General features: G+C 40.1%; 1 protein-coding gene and 1 long non-coding RNA gene across 4 annotated transcripts in view; both read right to left on the bottom strand.

The window, feature by feature from the left end:
* LOC114317986 (fatty acid amide hydrolase) overlaps positions 1–23,675 on the bottom strand; it is a 49,904-nt gene that overhangs the window by 19,703 nt on the left and 6,526 nt on the right. For all 3 annotated transcript variants that reach the window (XR_014347278.1, XM_082899988.1, XM_082899989.1), the window contains 4 exons: positions 22,826–22,938; positions 22,662–22,737; positions 17,182–17,253; positions 12,755–12,806 (listed from right to left, as the gene is read on the bottom strand). Coding sequence is in view for 2 of the 3 variants with exons in the window: in XM_082899988.1 (XP_082756114.1) it covers positions 12,755–12,806; positions 17,182–17,253; positions 22,662–22,737; positions 22,826–22,938 (313 nt within the window). In the remaining variant the exon portion in view is untranslated. The remainder of the gene's footprint in view (positions 1–12,754; positions 12,807–17,181; positions 17,254–22,661; positions 22,738–22,825; positions 22,939–23,675) is intronic.
* On the bottom strand, positions 10,224–12,748 carry LOC145804812 (uncharacterized). Its single transcript, XR_014347284.1, has 2 exons — positions 11,650–12,748; positions 10,224–11,607 (listed from the first exon to the last, which is right to left on the bottom strand). It is a non-coding gene; the product is annotated as an uncharacterized LOC145804812 (long non-coding RNA).

Below are 23,675 nucleotides of genomic sequence, written 5' to 3' on the forward strand. Positions count from 1 at the left end.
AAATATTTGTGGATGGAATAAATTAAGAGAAAGGAGAGATATGATTAAAGTGGGTTTGAAAGTGGGAAAAGATGAGAGAGAGGGAGATAGAGTGGGTGCATGATGATGATGTTGGGTCCATGGAGAGAGAGAGAGAGATGTCCAAGAAGCTTGTGCTTTTGATAGTTACACATTACCCAAGCTGTATGTGAAGATGCATGTTACTGTCTTACACTTCTGCAGGCTTGGTATTCTTTGTGGGGCACTTGCAACACGTGACATTGAAAATTGTATTCGAAAATGATGACATCTCCAACATGAAACGTCTTGGAAGCAGCCCAGGCCTTGTAATCAATATTCCCAATGCTGGTTCAACCAGCGGAGTCCCCAACCTTGTACACTGCTGCCATTGAAACCTTCAAGCCAGCAAACATGGCTACCAACAACAGAGCCACAGCTCTACACCCCACACCCAAATCCATGGCTAAGAGAGAGAGAGCAAATCGGGAAAAAAAAAACAGCAGTGACGAGCAGAAAAGCAGCGCCAGAAACGCCAACGACGACGACGAGTAAGAGTACAACCACGGATATGTGAGAGGCAAGGTGAACGGCGATAGAGGCTAGACGATGATGCGGGTGCCGCCGCCGACATATCGGAGGAGGGGTGTAAGAAAATGATGAAGAAGTCAAGGTATGTATAGAAAATAAGCGGAATAGGTTGAGGTCCGGCGGGCGGCCAAGGCGAGGTTACCGCCCGCCGGTGAAGCGAGAAATACTAAGGTCTTAACCTTGCTCTGATACCATGTAAGAATTTATGTATTATTGATTGATGTTTATTGATATCTATTACAATGATTCATGATTCTTATATATAGAAGAGGGTGAGTGTGTAGTAGGTAAGGAGTAGGTGAAGTGGAGGTGGTAGTGGTGTAGTGGGTTAGGTTTAGTGGAGTAGGTTTAAGTGGGTGAAGTAGGTGGAGAGTAGGTGGATTTTAACATGCTCATTGAAATATTCTGTTCCATTATCAGAATGTAAAATACCAATTTTGGTTTGAAATTGGTTTTCAATCATATTGTAAAAATTTGTGAATAAATTTTTCACGTCAGATTTTTTATTCATCAAATAAATCCAACATAAGCGGGTATGGTCATCAATAAATGTAACAAACCATCTTTTACCAGAAAGAGTAGTGATTTTATAAGGGCCCCAAACATCACTATGAATCAAATAAAAAGGTTTTGAAGCCTGGTAAGGTTTTGGCAAATAAGTAGAGCGATGAAATTTTGCAAAAATGCAACTTTCACAATGAAAAGAAGAACAATCAATCCCTTTAAATAATTCTGGAAATAAATGTTTCAGATAAAGAAAACTAGGATGTCCTAGCCTATAGTGCCATAGCATTATTTTTTCTCGAACAGAGATTGAACTGGTACTATTAAAGCTCTGAGCTTTTTTATTACTAACAGGTACTTCATCAAAGTAGTAAAGACCTTCAAGCATCCTAGCACGCCCAATCATCATCCCCGAGTTCTGGTCCTGAAATTCACAATGGGATTCAAAAAATGTAACACGACAATTAGAATCCTTAGATAGTTTACTGACAGACAAAAGGTTACATGCTAAGTTGGGGACGTGAAGAACAGCATTGAGATTAATTTTCTCAGTTAGTTTAATAAATCCTTTTCCTGCAATAGGTGAAAAACTACCATCGGCTATTCTGATTTTGTCATGACCAGAACAAGGGAAATAGGTACTAAATAAATGGGAAAAACTAGTCATGTGATCGGAGGCACCGGAATCTATGATCCACGGAGAGAAGTTTAGGCAAGAGAAGGCTTTAGGATTTCTACCTGTTTGTGCCAACAAAACACTAGGAGTACCGGTTGAGGAGTTGGATTTTATCAGCTTTAAGAGTTGATCAATCTGCTCTTTGTTGAAGGGACCTGAATCGGCTTCATTAGCGGTAGGAAAGCCACGATTCTTCTCTCCTTGTTTGCTGCTTTTCCAGTTGACAGGTTTGCCATGAATCTTCCAACACGTTTCGCGTGTATGGCGAGGCTTGTTGCAAAAATCACACCAGACCCGTGGCTTATCATCAAACCTGCGCTGGTAATTTGCAGCCTTGTTGGCCGCAGCATCGCTAATTAAAGCAGAAATTTCAATTGATTCACCATTACCTTTTTTCTTAAGCATGACGCTCCTTCGGCTCTCTTCCCTTCTGACTTCAGCAAATACTTCGCCAATGGATGGGAGAGGAGGTCTGCCAATAATTCTTCCTCGCACTTCATCGAACTCAATGTTGAGGCCGGCAAGAAACTTGTAAATACGGCTGTCTTCCACAGTTTTCTTGTGGTGGTTGCAGTCGTCAACCGATTTCCATTCGTATGTGTTGAAGATGTCAAGATCCTGCCACAACCTTTTCAACGAATTGAAATATTTGGTGACGGAATCATCTCCTTGACGAATCTCTCCCAACTTCAAAGTTAATTCGAAAACTTGAGATTGATTTCCTAGGTCAGAATACATCTGACTAACATTATCCCACAATTCTTGTGCAGTAGTATAGCACATGTAATTAGAGCTTATATCCTCCTCCATGGAATTGACCAACCATGTCATAACCATGGAGTTTTCAGCGTCCCAATTGTCGAACAACGGATCATTAACAGCAGGAGCCTTCTTGTCACCAGTGATGTAACCGATCTTTCCTTGCCCACGGATATACATCCGGACAGATTGTGACCAGCGGAGAAAATTATCACCATTTAGGCGGATGGTGGTGATTTGGACAGAGTGAGAGTTGGACGTTTTCACCGGAATGGCAGCGGCAGGGGTTGAAGTGGTTCCAGACGTGACTTCCGACATGGCTATGACGGTTTTAGGGCTGCTGTGTTTTTTGTTGCTCTGATACCAACTTAGAAAATATGAAGAAGAAGAACTCCGAAAATATGAGGAAGAAGGAATATATTTCAGTTATATTCAAAACTTCTTATCTTACAAGACCAAATGACACTCCTTATATAGGAGATATTACAAACATCATCATAACCCATTATATGCCACTTACATATTATATATTACCACTATCTACCACTATCATATTATATACATGCCACTATCTACCACCAACACCACTATCATATTCTATACATGAACACAATTTCCAGCAGTTTCTCAAATTGAGTAAAGATTTCATTATAAAACTTAGAAATAATAAAAGGCAAATCAGATCTCTGTGTCATTAAAAACAACCAAGCCATCCGAGAGTAATCATTCACAAAAATAACAAAATAAAAAAAACCATTAACAACGGGTGTTCTAGAAAGACCCCAGATATTTGTATGGACAAGAACAAAAGACTCAGACACACAACTAACACTTCTACTAGGAAAAGAACTATGGTGATGCTTCCTAAATTGACAGGCTTCACACTCAATCTGAGAAACATGACTCAAACCAGGAACAACTAACTTGAGCTGGGCTAAAGAGGGATGACCCAAGCGGAAATGCCAGTAAAGAGGAGATACAGTAGCACTCAACACAATAGATGGAGGATGAGGAGGAATCTCAGTGTCCAAAAAGTATAAGCCATCTTTCTCATGCCTCGAACCAATCATTCTCTTGGTCTGAGGGTCCTGCAAAACACATGAAGTGGGAGAAAAGGTTACAGAACAGTGGAGAGTTTGAGTTAATTGGCTAACAGAAAGCAAATTAAATGGAAACATAGGCCTCGTTTAAGAACAGGCTATTTTAGTAACTTTTTGGCTTTTTGGCTAAAATATGAGGTAAAAAAAACTAGTATGTTTGGGGTGACTTTTTGGCTTTTTACAAAAAGATGTGCAAAAAGTAGAGAGAAAAGGGAATCTTTGACTTTTTGGTATAGGTTATAAGTTTTTTGACTTTTTTAGTAACCTTTTGACTTTTTGGCTAAAATGTTAACTTGTCAAACGAGACCTTAGGAACATAGAGACCAGAGGGTAAGGAAAGGGATGGAGTGGGGTGAAGAGGACCTTGACCACTAACAGGTCGAGACGATCCATCAGCAAATATAATAGTATGATCAACAGGCCTCAGATTATCAAAAAGAGAGGAATTACCAAAGATATGGGAACTAGCACCAGAGTCTAGGAGCGAAGGCTGAGTAGACTTAGCAAAACATGCAATATTACCTGAACTAGCTAGAGTAGCGGTAGAGGATGAAGGTATACTAGGCCGGAGAGACTGGACAAGAGCAGTAAGCTCACTAATCAAAGTAGTGAGTGTCTCGTGAGAATCAACTAGAGAAGCAACAGAACCAGTGGAAAACAAGGAGGACTGTGAGGATGGAGCATCCATAACCTGATGCACATGGTCAAGTTTGCCATACTTCTGCCAACACCACGGTTTAGTATAACCTTGAGAACCACAATGAGTACACTTGCGATCACCACGTGTGTGAGAGCTAGGTCCACTACTAACCCCACCACAGGAACCACCACCACGAGATACACCACCACGGGAACCACCTCCACGAGAACCTCGTGAATTGTAAGAAGAGCCCTACGGGCCAGATGGGCCACGAAAACCCCCTCGAGTAGGCCCACGATTAGAGACCATTGCAGACAATAAAGTAAAGGACTTAGTGGTAAGTTGTGCCTAACCCAAGGAAGAACGTAACAGCCGAGAATAGGCATTAGCAGCAAAAGGGAGAGTCACTCTAGACTAGCAAGAATCTGATCCTTGAACCCTTGCAATTCAGGATCTAAGCCGAAGAGTAAAGAAACCATCATAAACTCCTCCTAATGTTGCTTTTGTTTGTTTGCATTAGTAGTGAAGGGTTGATGCTGCAATAACTGATCCCACAAGGTCTTAAGACTACTATAATACTCAGGAAGGGACTGACCAGATTGGCGCATAGCAAAGATCTACTCATATAACTCATAGACCCAAGAGACATTACTCTGATTCAAAAAAGATTCAGCAAGGGAGTCTCATATTTCCTTAGAGGTATCACAAAATTCCAAGATAGTGGCAACCTATGGCTTCAAACTGTGCCAAATCTAACCCATAACATAAGAATCCTCACTACACCAATTATCATATGCTTTATCATCAGTGGCAAGAGGGAGTTCACTAAGGAAGTGGGACTTCTTCTTGCCATACAAGAAAATTTTGACTGCATGAGCCCAAGTCAAGTAGTTGGCACCATTCAATTTCTTTGTAGTGATAGATTTAGGCATGTCATCATCTTTACCCACAACCATAGCCTTAGTCTCAATCTCGGCCATAATGATCAATCACACAGAATATGCAACAACGACCACGAATGTAGCAAAATACTTGCAAATAGTCACCATCCACAGCAAATAGTAGCCACAACAACCAATAAAGGCAACAAAACTAGCTCAACAAACAAGAATCCATGACAAATCAAGCAAAAATGGAGAAGACACAGGTCTATCATACAGATTCAAACCTAAATTGAACCAACACAACCCACTAGCAGAAATTAACACTAAAGATCAATTATCCCTTGCTAGAAGGATTTCAGCCCCTATATAGTCAATTCTAACCGATAGAAATGGAAAAAAAAAAAAAAACAAAACAAGTTCACTGAACAGATACTGAAGCTGCTGAACAGATTGAGGCACAAATTCAAACCAAATACTCACCCAACCACATCAGAACAACAAATTAACACCAAATATCACTAGGGAGGTAAGTTTCGGCTCCTATAGGGTAGATTTCAATAAGAAGAACTAGCAAAAACAAGGCCCAACACTAGATTCAAGGAAAGGCACCAAAAAATACGAGAAACATTCGAAAATAGAAAACTCACATCAGGGATGATCAAAAAATTTCACAAAAATCACCATAAATCTTAGGAGAGATTTTCGAGGTACAGTGCTGATGTCATGCTGGCGTCATCGTACGGATACTGACGTTAGCACATCACGGTCACCTCTAATTGATCTCCAGAATCTGTAGAACACTTCCTAATGAAGGATAGATTGCTCTAATACCAAGTTAGAATGAATAATGAAGAAATTTAAGGTTAGGGTTTAAGGGGAAGAAGAATAATGAAGAAATTTAGGATTAGGGTTTATAGAGTTTAAAAGGAAGAAGAAAAAGAAGAGGAAGAGGAAGAGGAAGAAGAAGAAGAGAAAAAGAGATTTTATATTATATATTTGGAATTGAAATATTTACTCTACATCAACAAAATATATATACAAACCCGAGCATAGTGAAATGACAATCATACCCTCAACTTAAGTAAATATTAACAGAAAGACAATAAAGAAATAAACTAAAAAATAACTATTCTAACAGTATAATATATATATAACAATTAGAATAGAGATTTATACAAAGCAAGTAAAAGCTTTACAGGGTTCCAATCATTTATGAGATTTTTCATAATGCGTGATTTAGTTGAGGAATCTACATAAAATTTATAGCGATCCCGGTATTCCCCATTGTTATTGAACTGTAATCCGAACTTGGTTCCGTAAATTTGTTGTTGTCTTATCCTCTTTTCTATCCCTTACTCTTTATCTTAGAGTTTTGGATTGTGTTGGACTTGTTGGGAATAAGTTGGTTATGTTTTAGAACTTAGAATCTTTGCCTAGTTTTTGGCCTCTCCGCTCGAGCGGGGGTTTCGGCGCTCGAGCGGGAAAATCACCTTCCCAGTACTTCCTCTATAGTGTTGGACGCTCGAGCGTGAGGTTTGACGCTCGAGCGGGAGTTCGTGTGTGAAGCTCGAGCGGGGAGTTGGACGCTCGAGCAGGGGCCTGTTCTGCAAAACTTCTGGTTGGTTGTATCCGCCGCTCGAGCGGGGGTTTTGGCGCTCGAGTGGGAGTCTGTGAGTGACGCTCGAGCGGGGGTTTCCACGCTCGAGCGGGTCGATCTGTATAACACACCGAGATTCAACTTTTTGAATCACTTTTTGATTTCCTTTCTCTCTCTTACTTTTCCGAAAAAGCCATTGGAGAGCACCTCACTCTAAAACCTAACTTCTCTCTTAGGATTGATCTAGCTAGGGTGTTTTTCCCCACCTTGGGCCTTTGTAAGAAGTGTGTTGATCGTCGAGGGCTTCGTTGTGATCCAAGAAATTTAGGATTTTGAGCACTTTGATTTCAGGTCATCTTCTCTATTTGAGTTCTCCATTTGAGGTAGGGATTCTCCTTATTCTTTTTCAATACACCGTCTATAAATAGACATGTGGTAATTTTTGTATTGCATGAAAATTGTATCATGTTGGATTTGTTTGAAAATCATGAAATAAACCTAGGGTTGGTTGTGTGGAGAATGGTTTTGGCTTCATTGATTGTTGTCTTGGCTAAAATAAATATAAATTAGCATGTTGTAGTTAATAGAAGAAAAGCCCTAAATTATATTTTGGTTGGGTAAATTATAATGGGGGTTTGTTGACCATTGTGTGTAAATCTCTTTTGTCAAAATGAGTGTGGTAAGGGTGTTAATACCTAAGGGATTAACCATGGCTTTGGAGTTGATTTTATGAAAGCAAGATTAGTGGAGTTGGTTTTGTGATAACAAAAAGGAAATGGAATCGTTTTTTGTGAAAATAAGGGAAGTATTTTCGAAATAAGTTTGAGAATTGGATTGTTGTATCTTGAGTGTTGAACACACATGTAGAAGTTGTATCTTTAACTACCATGTTAATATTGTTGTTGGGTTCGTGATTCATGATATTTGAGTCTTTTAATAGATGTACTAACTATATGCATCTAGAGGTTTTGTCCTTGGTCATCGGTGGAGGATGACACGGTTGTGTAGAATTGTCGGGTTTGCATTTTACCATTGACTAATTGAACATCGTATGTGATAAAGTGCTAGATACATTATATATATGTATATTTGCTCGGAAGGAGATAGTCATGTGTTCATATGCTTTAACGCATTGCTGGTGTCTTGATAGTTTATGTATATGCATTATACATGTTGGTTATGCCTTGATGTGCTGTGATTGTTGGTGTTATGCCCCGCGCTTATAATCAAAGGTACCGTTACCTTCCAGTTAGCGCCTGGAGAACTGTCTGCGCTAATAATCGAAGGTACCATACCCCTCCAGCTAGCGCCTGGTAAACTGGCTTGTTGTTATGTTGTTGAGTGGGGTGTATTGTTGGCTTACTACGCACATAGCTAGTAGAGCGAAATGGGATTGTTGTTGTTTCGTTGTAACTGAAAATATCATGGGTTTGATTGGTTACAGTTCGGAGGACTGAGTTACTCCATTGGTTGATTGTATACATGTTGGTGGGTTGTAAGTTTATATTTTTACAATGATATACATGTATAGTTATGATAGTAATGGAAACGAACCAAAATGTCATTTTTGTCTTTTGGAAAGTGTGGGGGAGAACGAATGTTTTAAAGATAAACATGTTTGAAAAGGTACATCTGAGTATGTATAGGAAATGGAAGAAAGTGTCGAGCTTAGTGTAATTACTTCCTAAGTATTTGTTAATGTTATGAAAGATTGGGAATGGGGGTTAATGAAAGGAAAAAGGAAAGACAAACTACTTGTAGCGTTGAATGAAACGGTTGTTTTCGAGAAAAGTTCATACATATATATTTTTGTATAAACTGTCACATTACTATTCTAGTATGAGAATGAGTGTTCATGATCATAGCTATCTGTAAGTTGTTATTGTTAAAATCTACCTACTCCACTAAACCTTCACCCACTTAAACCTACTCCACTAAACCTAACCCACTACACCACTACCACCTCACCTACTCCACTAAACCTAACCCACTACACCACTACCACCTCCACTTCACCTACTCCTTACCTACTACACACTCACCCTCTTCTATATATAGGAATCATGAATCATTGTAATGTACATCAATATATATCAATCAATAATACATACAATTTATTCTCTCCTTTCTCTATATCAATATATTTTTTACATGGTATCAGAGCAAGTTTAGAACCTAGTATTTTTCGCTTCACCGGCGGGCGGCAACCTCACCTTAGCCGTCCGCCGGACCTCAATCTATTCCGCTTATTTTCTACACATACCTTCCACTCTCCACAGCTGTAACTCTGCAAGAAGAGATCTCTAAGCTCTCTCTCCTTTCTCCCAAGAGCTTGTTTTTACCGCTGCTGTACATTGGATTGATGCAAGAACACTATGTCAGGCAAGGAGGAAGATGTCAAAGAGCATGAAGGTGTGGATGAAGATGTCCCAGAGGACTCTGAAAAGGCCATGCCATCACCCCAACAGGAGGAGGAAGCTGTTAAGAGCAAGTATGGGCCCAAGAAACCACCACTTATTTGTAAGGACCATGAACGTGCTTACTTTGACTCTGCTGATTGGGCTCTGGGGAAGCAAGGTGGAGAGAAGCCCAAAGGACCACTCAAGGCACTTCAACCTAAACTGCAGCCAACACAACAGCAAACCCGATACCGGAAATCGCCTTGTGGTCCGTCAGATGGTGAAGGAGAGAACACTCCATCAGAGGATGCAGCTGCAAATGAATGAGAGGCCACTGTTGGTCTTTTGATGTTGTGAGAACTAGTGGTTCGTATTCTAATATCTGAATAGGCGACCACTAAATTTCTGCACTCTCTTTCCACGCAGTTCCCAAACACATCCACTACCTCACCTTTATTTCCATTATTATAAATGACACCCACCAATTTGTCAACTTTCCCACCATTTCGTATGATGACAGGAGGAGACAGCACATGGAGGGGACACACACAGCAGCACATAGTCCAAACCCATTTTCTTTTCTTCTTTTCTTTCTTTATTTATTTCTTTCTTTTCATTCCTTTATTACATCTATACCCATATCCATCATCACCCTCTTTCTTTATTTATTTCTTTTAATCACCTTTTGCACCCCACTTTCCTTTTATTTATTTTATTTTATCTTCCTTTTTTCGTAATAAAAAAAAAACAAAAAAAAAACAAAAAAAACATCCACCCACATGGCATGTCCCTCAACCTTTTGACAAGTTATTTTTCTTTTTCTTCTTATCCCCGTATTTATCATTTTCGTTTTTTCCTATATATATATATTAACCAAAAAAAAAAAAAAACAAAAAAAACCAACAATACAGATTTGCACAACAACTTTGTTTTATTTATATTAGGGATCAACCCCGATCACAATTTTACACCAAAAAAAAAAAAAAAAAAAAAAAAAAACCAACAACAACAACAACAAACCAAAACACAACACCAAGACGGCCACCCACCGACCTCACTTCTTCGCCTATTCCGCCGGTCTTTTCTTCTTGCCTCCGTCCTGGGCGGCCCTTGACGGTGTTGCCTCCGTGTTTCCCACTCCACTGGGCACGATCACTATTCCCTGCTCCTCCACTGCAGCATATGGCGGACCTCCGAATCGGAACATCACGGTGGCCTTCCGCTTCAGCTCCTTGTTTTCTGCCTTCAGCACACTTATCTCTGCTCGCGCATCCTTATACATGCGTTGGAGCAGAGCCAGCTGGGAGTTTAACTGTTGCACCTCATTTGTCCTGCTCTGCAGCCGGTGCGACAAGTTTGTGACCGCAGTCATGGTTTCCACACATGACTTCAGAGTATACTGATTGGCCTCAATATCAGTTTGCACCGCCATTTTATGCTCCACCGACCGCATCGGAAAGTTCAACGGAGCAAACACAGAGGTGTTTGGTTGAGGTTCACTGGCCACCGCACCAGTTCTCTCTCTTGTTGACTCATTGAGGTCGGGAAAGAGAGTGAGTAGACCACGGGATGAAGAGGCCATATTCTGGGTAGCTGAACGGGAAGAAGAGGCCATGTTTTTTGGGTTGCTGAGTGTTTCCGATAAGGGTTGGATACAGAGTATTTACAGATTGTTTCAGAATAACAAGTTCAGAGGTTTCAGTCTGGTTTGGTTTCCTCCGCCTCCGCATTGGTTTATATTGACACAGACGACGCGGCCGACATGCCGCTCTGTCGCTCACGTGCCTCGCCGCGTCTCCGGCTCACCTTTTGATGGCTCGACGCTTTCTGTCGGGCACGACTTTTGATGAAGTGGGCGCGCCTTTTGAGGGCGCAACTTTTGATGGCACGCCTTTTTATGGATTGGGCACGCCTTTTGATGGCACGCCTTTTGAAAGATTGGGCACACCTTTTGAGGGTGCGACTCCTTTATGGGTCCGACAAGACTCAGTAAACTGTCCCGACATTGATTCCGGTTAGCTCCTTCATGGGTCCGACAAGACTCTGTAAACTGTCCCGACATTGATTCCGGTTAGTTTCTACAAGGGTCCAGCAAGACTCCGTAAACTGTCACAACATTGTCTGCTACAACGGTCCGACATGACCCCATAAACTGTCTTCTACATCGGTCTGACACCGCCATCCAGTGTCCTCTACACCGTTATGACACCACCATACAGTGTCCTCTACAACGTTATGACACCCCCATACAGTGTCCTCTACAACGTTATGACACCACCATCTAGTGTCTTCACCAATGGTCTGACACGACCATACAGTGTCTCCTATCCTCTTTTATTTTTATGTATTTTCTTGTTTTGTTACTCTCTCCAAACTCAAGTTGGTTAGTTCCTATCCCCCTTGAGTTTGCGGGGGGCTGTTAAAATCTACCTACTCCACTAAACCTTCACCCACTTAAACCTACTCCACTAAACCTAGCCCACTACACCACTACCACCTCACCTACTCCACTAAACCTAACCCACTACACCACTACCACCTCCACTTCACCTACTCCTTACCTACTACACACTCACCCTCTTCTATATATAGGAATCATGAATCATTGTAATGTACATCAATATATATCAATCAATAATACATACAATTTATTCTCTCCTTTCTCTATATCAATATATTTTTTACAGTTATTGTTGAGGATCATGTTGAGTTCCCTACTGGACTTTATGTTCATCCCACGTTGTTGAATCTTTTTCAGGTATTAAGCAGGTTGAGCTGCAAGATTTGGATCTACTTATTTACTGGCCACGGGGCCTTAGTTATATTGGCGGAATGCCATTGTTGTAAAAGGGTTACACCCTTCTTCTTGTACCTTAAGTGATGTAAGCCCAAGGGCAATTTATTAAGTATGTTCATGTAATATTTACTTTGCATACGAATGAGAGTATTGTTAATCACTTCTACGGATTGAATGTATGAGTTTATTTCCGCATGTTATCCTTGAAATTGAATTAAGTTAATGAATTTGGTAATGACTTCGAGTAATAAAAAGTGGGGCGTGACAAAATTATTTCCCCTCTTTCTTAAACAAATTATATCTATGAATCATAATGTGCATGCCAAGTTATTCAACAATACTACTTGCTACAAGTAAGTGAAACTTTTAGATTTTTCAACACCAAAAAAAGAAAAGAAAAAAAAAAGGTGAATTGTTTGTCTTACTACTTTTTTTTCTTTTTTTTTTTTAAATATTTAAATCAGATAGGACACTTGAAAAGATCAGTAAGGAAGATAATTTAATTCATCCATCGCATATTTTTCAGGTCATTGTTTGCAGTCTTTCAATTAAGAACTTTATGTCAGTACTTATTTGAACCATCTGCACAGGGGATTTAGTCCAAATGTCATTTAAACAAACGAGAAGGGAATTATTTCGACATTGCTCATGGAGAATGTCATTAAGACAGCACAGTTGAATCCTTTTCACCCATAAAACTCATCGGGTTCAGCTACTTAGTTGATTTATATGACAACATAGCCAAGTCTTAAGAGGTTATAGCAACAAATATTTATTCAGCCAAAAAGTAAATATTGTTGAAGAAATTACCGGCCTTAAACTGATTCTATCGGCAGGAGAGGAGCCCAAAATTGCGGCATACCTGAAGAAATAAATAATAACAAATGAAGATAGTCTAAAGCGTCCTGTTTGCTGATGGTTATTCACATCAATTTTTACTGCATTTTCATCTAGACATCAGTTCAAGCAACGAGAGTTCAAAAAACATTGGTCACTATACAAAACAAAAACATAGAAAAAGAAAGAATTTAAGCAAATATGAATGTGGACATAAATGCTTTGGGAGGCCATGCAAGCAATTTAAACAATCATGACAAGTGTTTTCAGGTCTCTCAAAGCATGAGTATTAAGTTATAAGTGTTATAATAATAATGGATTATGACCCCAAAAAATGGAAGTCTGGATTAAAAAATAGAGTGCCATAAAGTATAAGCATAAAGAAGGTAACAATTCTTTAGGGGGCGGAAAGAAAGCAAATTTCACCCAGTACCCCTGTTGTTTCCCCAAAATACACTTACTACCTCTCTGGTCCAAGTATTAACTGTAACCTCCCTCATGCAAAGGATGAGTGAAAAATCCCCCACTCCCTTCAAGTAGTTGTATCTCATGTAATAAGCCATTTGAATCCCAATATACCCTTAGTTGTGACACAAGCACTACAACAGACATCAGACAGTGCCTCAAATCACCAGACTTCCCTCATTCATGAAAATCATGAGTCCTATATTATGCTATTTATAAAATAAATAAATAAATAATTACGTTAATTTCACCATAAACAAAATCTATTCTGTCTCTCTCTGTCTCTCTCTGTCTCTCTCTCTCAACGAGTTTGTAAGAATTTATGTATTATTGATTGATGTCTTGATTGATAGATTACAAGATGCATTAATTACAATTCCTATACAATCTATATATAGAAGAAAATGTGGTAGTAGGTGTAGTGGAGGTGATAGTGGGTTAGGTGAAGTGGAGTGTGTAGTGGGTTAGGTTTAGTGGAGTAGGTGAGGTGGTAGTGGTGGTAGGTGATGGGAAGGTGATGGTAAATTCTAACAGCCCCCCGCAAACTCAAGGAGGATAGAAACTAACCAACTTGAGTTTGAAGAGAGGAACAAAACAAGAAAATACAAAAAAAAAAAAAAAGGATAGGAGACACTGTATGGTCGTGTCAGACCATTGGTGAAGACACTGTATGGTGGTGTCATAACGTTGTAGATGACACTGTATGGGGGTGTCATAACGTGGTAGAGGACACTGTATGGTGGTGTCAGACCGATGTAGAAGACAGTTTATGGGGTCATGTCGGACCGTTGTAGCAGACAATGTTGTGACAGTTGTTGTGACAGTTTACGAAGTCTTGCTGGACCCTTGTAGAAACTAACCGGAATCAATGTCGGGACAGTTTACAGAGTCTTGTCGGACCCTTGTAGAAACTAACCGGAATCTATGTCGGGACAGTTTACAGAGTCTTGTCGGACCCATAAAGGAGCTAACCGGAATCAATGTCGGGACAGTTTACAGAGTCTTGTCGGACCCATGAAGGAGCTAACCGGAATCAATGTCGGGACAGTTTACAGAGTCTTGTCGGACCCTTGAAAAGTCGCACCTTCAAAAGGTGTGCCCAATCTTTCAAAAGGCGTGCCATCAAAAGGCGTGCCCAATCCATAAAAAGGCGTGCCATCAAAAGGCGAGCCTAAGTCATAAAAAGATGTGCCGGACATGATGGCGAGGCACGTGAGTGCCTTGGCTGGCGCGCCCGTTTGTCGTCTGGTGTGGCGCGCGATACGCGTGGATCGGCCCTGGCTATTTAAACCAAGGTTGAGGTGGAGGCTGTGCATACCAGTCTGAAACCTCTGAAACCAACCCTTCTCGAAAAAAAAAAAACTCTGCCTCTTCGGAGAGAGAAACTGTGGAACACTTTGTAGCCCAGAAAATGGCTTCGTCTTCCCGCGGTCTGCTCACCCTCTTTCCCGACCTCAACGAGTCAACAAGAGAGAGAACTGGAGCGGTGGCACTGGAACCTCAACCAAGTGCCCTGGAGTTTGCTCCGCTGAACTTTCCGATGCGGTCTGTGGAGCAAAGAATGGCAGTGCAAACTGATATTGAGGCTAATCAGTATACTCTGAAGTCATGCGTGGAAACCATGACGGCGGTCACAAATTTGTCGAACCGGCTGCAGAGTAGGACAAATGAGGTGCAGCATTTAAATTCCCAGCTGGCTCTGCTCCAACGCATGTATAAGGATGCGCGAGCAGAGATAAGTGTGCTGAAAGCAGAAAATAAGGAGCTGAAGCGGAAGGCCACTGTGATGTTCCGATTTGGAGGTCCGCCGTATGCTGCAGTGGAGGAGTATGGAGGAGTGAACGTGCTCGGCGGCGTAGGAAACACGGAGGCAGCACCGTCAAGGGCCGCCCAGGACGGAGGAAAGAAGAAGAGATCTGCAGCAGAGTAGAGAAGAAAAATCCCACTGTGGGTGTTGGGTGTGTTATGGTGGTTTTTTTTTTTTTTTTTTTTTTTTTTTTTTTTTTTTTTTTTTTCGCGTGTAAAATTATGATCGGGGTTGATCCTGACATGAATAAAATAAGTGTGTTTGGCAAACTCGAATGGTAGGTGTGGTAAGGCAGAAAAATCAACTGGAATGATTTTTTTTTTTTTTTTTTTTTTTTTGTGAAAATAATAATAATAATAATATTAATATGGAAATCATGGAGTGGGCGGTGGTACAAAAATATTGTGTAGAAAAAGAGGGAGATGGTGGAAAAGAGAGGCCACTCATGTTATTAAAATAAATTAAGGAATTAAAAAAAGTGATATTGGTTTTGTTTTCAAAAAAGATGGATTAAAATAAATATAAAAAAAGAAAAAGAAAGTGGAGACCATGATGAAAGGTGGGAACAAGTGTGCTGGTGCTGTGTTGTAATGGTCAGAAAGAGAGATAAGAAAATAAAATAAAATAAATTTCAAGGTGCTGTGTTGTAATGGCATTGAAATATCCACCATCATAAAGAGTATCAGTGGTGCTGCATATGTTTATGAGCATTATTTGAGGCCTTTCTTTCTTAACCCACAGCAGACTGTTAACGTCTAGTATGTCCCAAGGAAGAAGGACATCTTCAGTAAGCCAGATGACATTCTAACTGCTGCTGAGAAGTACATAGAAGAACATGGCCCGGAAGCATTTGAGAAGCTTGTTAGCAAGGATAGGGAAACCAAGTTCAGGAGTAGCAATTACACGTATTTTGATGAGGACCACAGCTATTGAGCCTTGTTTGGCTGAGGGAAACACCTTTTTTCCGCTGCTGTTAGGAGTATCTTTCCGGTGGAGAAGCTGCTATGGACTATTTGGGGAGAGTGATGTCGAAAGCCGGAGCCTTGGATCTCGCCACCGGCGTCGGCGGAAAGATCGAGAAAGACGATGTTCTCTCCGCTGTCCAGAAGTATGAGCAGTATCACGGCTACTATGATGCCGAGAGAGAATGAGATGTTATGAAGATATGATGAGGAGGTAGGTATGTAGTAGACAATTCTAGCGGACTAGGTTGAGGTCCGGCGGGCGGCCAAGGCGAGGTTGCCGCCCGCCGGTGAAGCGAAAAAATATTAAATTCTTAACCTTGCTCTGATACCATGTAAGAATTTATGTATTATTGATTGATGTCTTGATTGATAGATTACAAGATGCATTAATTACAATTCCTATACAATCTATATATAGAAGAAAATGTGGTAGTAGGTGTAGTGGAGGTGATAGTGGGTTAGGTGAAGTGGAGTGTGTAGTGGGTTAGGTTTAGTGGAGTAGGTGAGGTGGTAGTGGTGGTAGGTGATGGGAAGGTGATGGTAAATTCTAACAGAGTTAATTCCTTTAATTCTCCCTTTGAACAATTAATTCCCTCAATTCTCTTTTTCCTACAACAACCTGACCCAAGCAACCAGCACATCAACTTCCCCGACCTCCTTTCTCTCTTCCAGTACAACCCAAACAACCATCACATCACATTTCACCGCCACCATCTTAGTTAAGCACATGTATGTATATGACTTCAGAAGGCCACTTTTTCCAATATGAAGTTATGTATTTTCTCTCTTTTTTATTATTCCTGTACTGATAGAAGTTTGGCAAGCCCTCCATCGTGATTCGGCACTGATATTTAAAAGATCATGTCTACAGTTGTTTACTGATGAAATGCAAGCCTGAAAGATTCTATATCTTACCAAACAAGCCAAAACAGAGAAGAGAGGTATTCACCCAAAAAAAAGCCAAAACAAAAATTCCACACATGTGCCCCATGATAAAAAGCTAATACAAATTTTGATATACAATTCTTAAACCACACATAAATGGGGTATCAAGATAAAACATTTACTTGTAAGGCAATCTATTTAACTAATGCCAAGGGCTTTACCACATAAGAAAGGTAGAAATTTAGAAAAACGACAACACATCTAGATGAATCACTTACACAAGTATGACATCCTCCAAGTTTGATGCAATTGGTCCTATAATTTCCACAGTCCCTGCATCACATAATGCCCTACAAGAGTAGACATCCAGAAGGTTAAAAGTGAAATGGAGCATGACTGGCCCATCCAACAAGCGTTTATAACATCTTCAACACAGAAAATGCTTGCTATAAAGAAACTACACATCTTAAAATATAGGACAAATTCTCCTTCTTTAGTTATATGGTATATTGCAAAAATTCCACTACGAGTAGGTTAGACAAGTATGGTAATGTGCATTACATTGGGAACTTCACTAATTGTTGGAATGTGTCCCACATCGCCTGGAGTTGCACCATCTGTACTGGTTATAAGACTCCAAATTTCCTTTCCTCAATACCTGGGTTTTAAGGAGAAGTGTGGGATGGGCTTTTCAATTTGGTATCAGAGCTTGGTTGGACCTGTGATTGGTGTGCCATTTGTCCAGCTGTATCTTGTGGCCCAGGAGGGTGTGTTAGAATATGTCCCACATCGCCTAGAGTTGCCCCATATGTGCTGGTTATAAGACTCCAAATTCCCTCTCCTTAATACCTGGGTTATAAGAAGAAATGTGGGTTGGGCTTTTCAATTCTAGTATCATCTATTACACAAGATTTCTTATAACATCAAACTTGGCCTCCATTTTACTTTTTCCTATAGATAAATTCTTGATTTAACAAATAAGACTGCCATTAACTAATGTCTTAATAAATATTTATGACAAAACATATTGTTCAAAAGGTGCTGACTCTGTTAAGCCCTAGAATGATTATTCCAACATGAAAGCATATCCTCAACTGTTAAGCTTAAGACTTCAATATGGCAAATGACTAGGGTGACTGGTAGATAATCTTGCCATTAGTATGACTACTCAAATGGGTGGAAAATGGATGGTTTACATTATTATGAACATCCATCAAGCAAACATTGCTATGACCAGAAAAACCGGCGGAGAGAAAATTGGTTTGCCAATTACAATTTGCAAATAAGATCAGCCCAGTGAAGATATCTCTTTTGCAATGGCTGTGTACAAATAAATTGTTTTCTATAAGATGACGTTATGTCATATGTGCTGAACAACTATACTAGAGATGATATTTAACAAGAAAGAATTGTAGAAGAGTGCCTCAAAATCTAAACGTTTTGAAATTAATTGCATGGAGACTGTTAAAATATATCATCACCTACCACCTCCACTCACCTCCACTACCACACACTCCACCTACCACCTCCACTTCACTCCTACACCTACTACCACATTTTCTTCTATATATAGGAATTTGTAACTAACACAATAAATTAGAAATCAATCAATACAATCAATCAATAATACATCTATTTTTTACATGGTATCAGAGCAGGTTTAGAACCTAGTATTTTCGCTTCCCCGGCGGGCGGCAACCTCACCTTAGCTGCCCGCCGGACCTCAACCTATTCCGCTGTCATCTCTATCACACCCATCACTAAATATATCTTATATTTTCCAGCCATAGCAGCCAATCGATGAACTTCAGGTCCAGGCACATCAATGGTTGCAGTATGATACTTCCGGATTCTTTGGTTAGTACAACTGCTTCTCCTTCAGCCGGGTTGAGTTCATCCCACGCTTCAATCCATGTGACCATGGCGTCAGCCAGCTTGAGGAAGTACTCATCCACCTTTCCAAGCTTTGCCTTGACTTGCTTGGAGAGCTCAATGTAACATTTCTGCACGGTGGTGCAGTCCTTTGGAAGGGCAGCACACTTGCTGCACCTATACCAAACTTTTTCATCTGAGGGGGTAGTTGCAACGAGTGGTGGTTGACTTTACACCATCACTCCATTTAAACACCTCTCAACACAGTCTCTCCTCCAACTGAATTGTAGAGAGAGGGAGAGAAGAGAGTAGAGTAGAGAGAGCAGAATTCATGAAACCGAACCAGAGAAGAAAAATGGCCTGGCGCTAGTGTGCGCTGCAGTCTTTCCCTCTTTCTCTCTTGTTTGGAGACGGTGAAGCAGAGCACATGGGTTTTGTCCCCCTCTTTTCCTTTATTTATTTTATTTGGAGTTGTATAATGCACAAGTAATGAGTACCAGACAAAGCTGGTATCAACTACACATAAACCACTACACCGCCGCCCTCAACATTACCTTTATTTATTTTATTTTATCTTCTCTTTTTCATTCCAAAAAAAAAAAAAAAAACCACGTGAACCACTTTCCTTATTTCCCCAATCTCTTCCGTTTGATTTCAAAATCAATTATTTTTATTTATTTTCTCCAAACCACTTTTCCTCTCTTTCAAATATCCACTCTATAATAATATCTCTTTCTCAAATAACCCATCCAAAAATATTTTTTTTTTATCTATTTTTATTTTCTTTTATTTTTATTATTAAACAACACAAAATAACACCAACAACATTCCACAACCTTGTCATTTCTTCATGCTGGGGATCCACCCCGATCACACAAAAAAAAAAAAAAACAATAAACAAAAAAAAAACAAAAACAAAAACAAAAAAACAAAAAACCAAGACCACACAACCAAAACCCAAACAACCACATCCACAGGCGGGATTTTTTTTCTCTACTCTGCCGCCGGTCTCTTCTTCTTGCCTCCGTCCTGAGCGACCCTTGACGGTGTTGCCTCCGTGTTTCCCACTCCACTGGGCATGATCACTACTCCCTGCTCCTCCACTGCAGCATATGGCGGCCCTCCAAATCGGAACATCACGGTGGCCTTCCGCTTCAGCTCCTTGTTTTCTGCCCTTAGCACGCTTATCTCTGCTCGCGCATCCTTATACATGCGTTGGAGCAGAGCCAGCTGGGAGTTTAAATGTTGCACCTCATTTGTCCTACTCTGCAGCCGGTTCGACAAATTTGTGACCGCCGTCATGCTTTCCACACATGCCTTCAAAGTATACTGATTGGCCTCCACATCCGACTGCACTGCCATTCTTTGCTCCACAGACCGCATCGGAAAGTTCAACGGAGCAAACTCCGGGGCGCTTGGTTGAGATTCCAGTGCCACCGCACCAGTTCTCTCTCTTGTTGACTCGTTGAGGTCGGGAAAGAGGGTGAGCAGTCCACGGGAAGACGAGGACGAGGCCATTTTCTGGGCAACAAAGTGTTACAGACTATTTTCTGGGCAACAGAGTATTACAGACTCTCTCTCAGCAAACGGAACTATCTTTCTCAGCAACACGAAGGATTTTTCAGAGGTTTCTCTCAGTTTTTTCTCTGCCTCAGCCTCTGCCTTCGTCTTGGTTATATAGCCAAGGCAGACACGCGCATCGCGCGACGCCAGCCGACAAACGGGCACGCAAGCCAAGGCGCCCACGTGCCTCGCCATCATGTTCGGCACACCTTTTGATGAATTGGGCACGCCTTTTGATGGCACGCCTTTTGAAAAATTGGGCACACCTTTTGAGGGTGCAACTTTTACAAGGGTCCGACAAGACTCTGTAAACTGTCCCGACATAGATTCCGGTTAGTTTCTACAAGGGTCCGACAAGACTCTGTAAACTGTCCCGACGTTGATTCCGGTTAGTTTCTACAAGGGTCCGACAAGACTCTGTAAACTGTCCCGACATTGATTCCGGTTAGTTTCTACAAGGGTCCGACAAGACTCTGTAAACTGTCCCGACATTGATTCCGGTTAGCTCCTTCATGGGTCCGACAAGACTTTGTAAACTGTCCCGACATTGATTCCGGTTAGTTTTTTACAAGGGTCCAGCAAGACTCCGTAAACTATCACAACATTGTCTACTACAACGGTCCGACATGACCCCATAAACTGTTTTCTACAACGGTCCGACATGACCCCATAAACTGTCTTCTACATCGGTCTGACACCGCCATCCAGTGTTCTCTACAACGTTATGACAACACCATACAGTGTCCTCTACAACGTTATGACACCACCATCCAGTGTCTTCACCAATGGTCTGACACGACCATACAGTGTCACCTATCCTTTTTTTATTTTTATGTATTTTCTTGTTTTGTTCCTTTCTCCAAACTCAAGTTGGTTAGTTCCTATCCTCCTTGAGTTTGCGGGGGGCTGTTAAAATATATCATCACCTACCACCTCCACTCACCTCCACTACCACACACTCCACCTACCACCTCCACTTCACTCCTACACCTACTACCACATTTTCTTCTATATATAGGAATTTGTAACTAACACAATAAATTAGAAATCAATCAATACAATCAATCAATAATACATCTATTTTTTACAGAGACAAATAATATGGAATTCAATGTCAGCAACATGTAATAGAAAAGTTAATTGCAACTGAAACTGATATACAGATAGAAAGGATTCCATATATCAAGGTAAAAGTAGCTGTTACTTGCAAAGTAAATTGTTGAACATCATTTAGCAACAATGAACATTAAATGTAAATTCAGATAAGAATCTAGGCTCTATAATTGTTGGATAACCTTAGCAGGAATATATATATATATATATATTGGAGACCTCCTAAGCCAGTGAGATCATCTGAGCCTGTGCAAGGAAGACGTATAAAAAGCGGGAAGAGGCATTCCGCTGGAGATAAAAGACTCAAAAGACTTGGTGGATGGCCAAAAAACTTGTTGCAAATTTTATCACCCAAAGTGACACTATCTGATTGCTTATCTGACGGGGATATTAAAAAAATGAGGAGAGATTTCAGACAACTCATAAAACAAAAACAGGTCTTCTTGGACTGTACCTACAAGGGAAAAGAAAGAAAACGCTACTTTTTTTAAAAACCACTAATAGCATTGGGAAGCTAAAAAAATTTCTTTTTTATCAGTTGAATACCTTTCTAACTACAACAAAAGCATATGCTAGCCCTTGAGCAATTCTAACTTCAATCTTGCACACAACTTGGAATAAAAACTTAGCATTGGCTAAGTGCAACTATAGTTGCATCTATGATATTGCAACAATAAACCACAGGTTGTCAGGCTATGGTAACATGACCCTACATCATGAATGATATGCCATTCAGTTTTTTTAAGGCTGCAAAGGATGGTGTGGCCACAAGCCTTTTGCTTTGCTCAGTTTGCTTTCTTAATATTGAAGCTTTTCTTCTTTATCTTCATTTCAATATACTAAGACTTGTGGTAGCTTTTCTTCTTTAGTTTGCTTTCTTCTTGCTTTGTGGTAGGTGTCCATTTTTTAAGACTTGTTATATCCATAGCTTACCCAATACACCAACAGCATATGAAGCAAGCCCTCTATCACATAAAAGAAAAAAATGTACAAAGATATTTGCATGCATATATATGTGTGTGTGTGTGTGGGTGTCTGTAAATATACTAATCAATAAACCTCCCCTAAAACACGCAGAAGATTGGCTGACAGACGCAAGCATTATGCTTCTTTTTATCAGTTAACGTGACTTCATTATGCAGAGAACCGTACAGTAAAATGGACAATGGTAATGTAAGACACTGGACATCATATAATTCCAAAATTTTACCCTTTCATGTCAGTCCGACCATATGTTGTTTTCAAGCCCACTACACCACAAAGGGAAGAAGGAATACGAACTGAACCTGTATTTTGCATTAATAAAGCAATATCAATAATTGTCTTGAAAAATAAAGAGAATCAGTTGAAGACAATATGACAAATTTGTACAACCTCCACCATCTGTTCCTAGTGCAGCTGAACAAAGCCCAGAAGCTACAATTGCTGCTGGGCCTGAGGAAGATCCACCTGTATACCTTTTTGGATCATGTGGGTTTCTTGTTGTTCTGTCATTATGAGCAGATTTGTGAAAGATATTTGTCAATGATAGCAATTTAGAAGTCAATGAAAGAAGTGATGGAGATAAAAAGGTGAATGGATAAATCATGTTCATAAAAATAATAAATAAATAAATAACTATAATGTGAGACGATTTAAGTTCATGTAAGCAAGATCTAAAGCCAATGAATCACTTTTATTAATAATAGGTTCATTTAACTGGAAACAAAAAATCAGGAACTAAGCCAACCGTGGTTCAAATTATATAAGATAAACATAATCTTGGCCATTTATGTCCAAACAATATATTTATTCTGTCAAAAAAAATCACTTAAGTTATAACTTATGTGGCTCATGAGGTTAGTGGCTCATGAGGTTAGCATATATGCAAAAGTGGATAACCAGTAAATCATATAAATAATAATTGGACGCAAGACATTTGATAATATAAGTTTTCCAAGAATAACGTGCAAACAAAAGGCAATATGCTGAGATATTTCCCCAAACTAAAAATCTAACATGTTCAATATATGAAGCACCATTGTTATGTGGGGTCCATTTAAATAATTCTAAGAACATTGCAAAGACTTAAATATCAGGGTATAAAGCAATTTTAAGCAGATAAATAAATCAAATATAATTCTAAGATGCAAGATACGTTATAAATTAAGTAGCCTTTGTAAAGCTAACGCGCTACCAGCAGGTAATACGCTGAATATAACAGTCTTATTTCTCCATTCAACAA

The sequence above is a fragment of the Camellia sinensis genome, chromosome 12 (assembly GCF_055761805.1).
Source record: "Camellia sinensis isolate YWXY chromosome 12, ASM5576180v1, whole genome shotgun sequence".
NCBI lineage: Eukaryota > Viridiplantae > Streptophyta > Magnoliopsida > Ericales > Theaceae > Camellia > Camellia sinensis.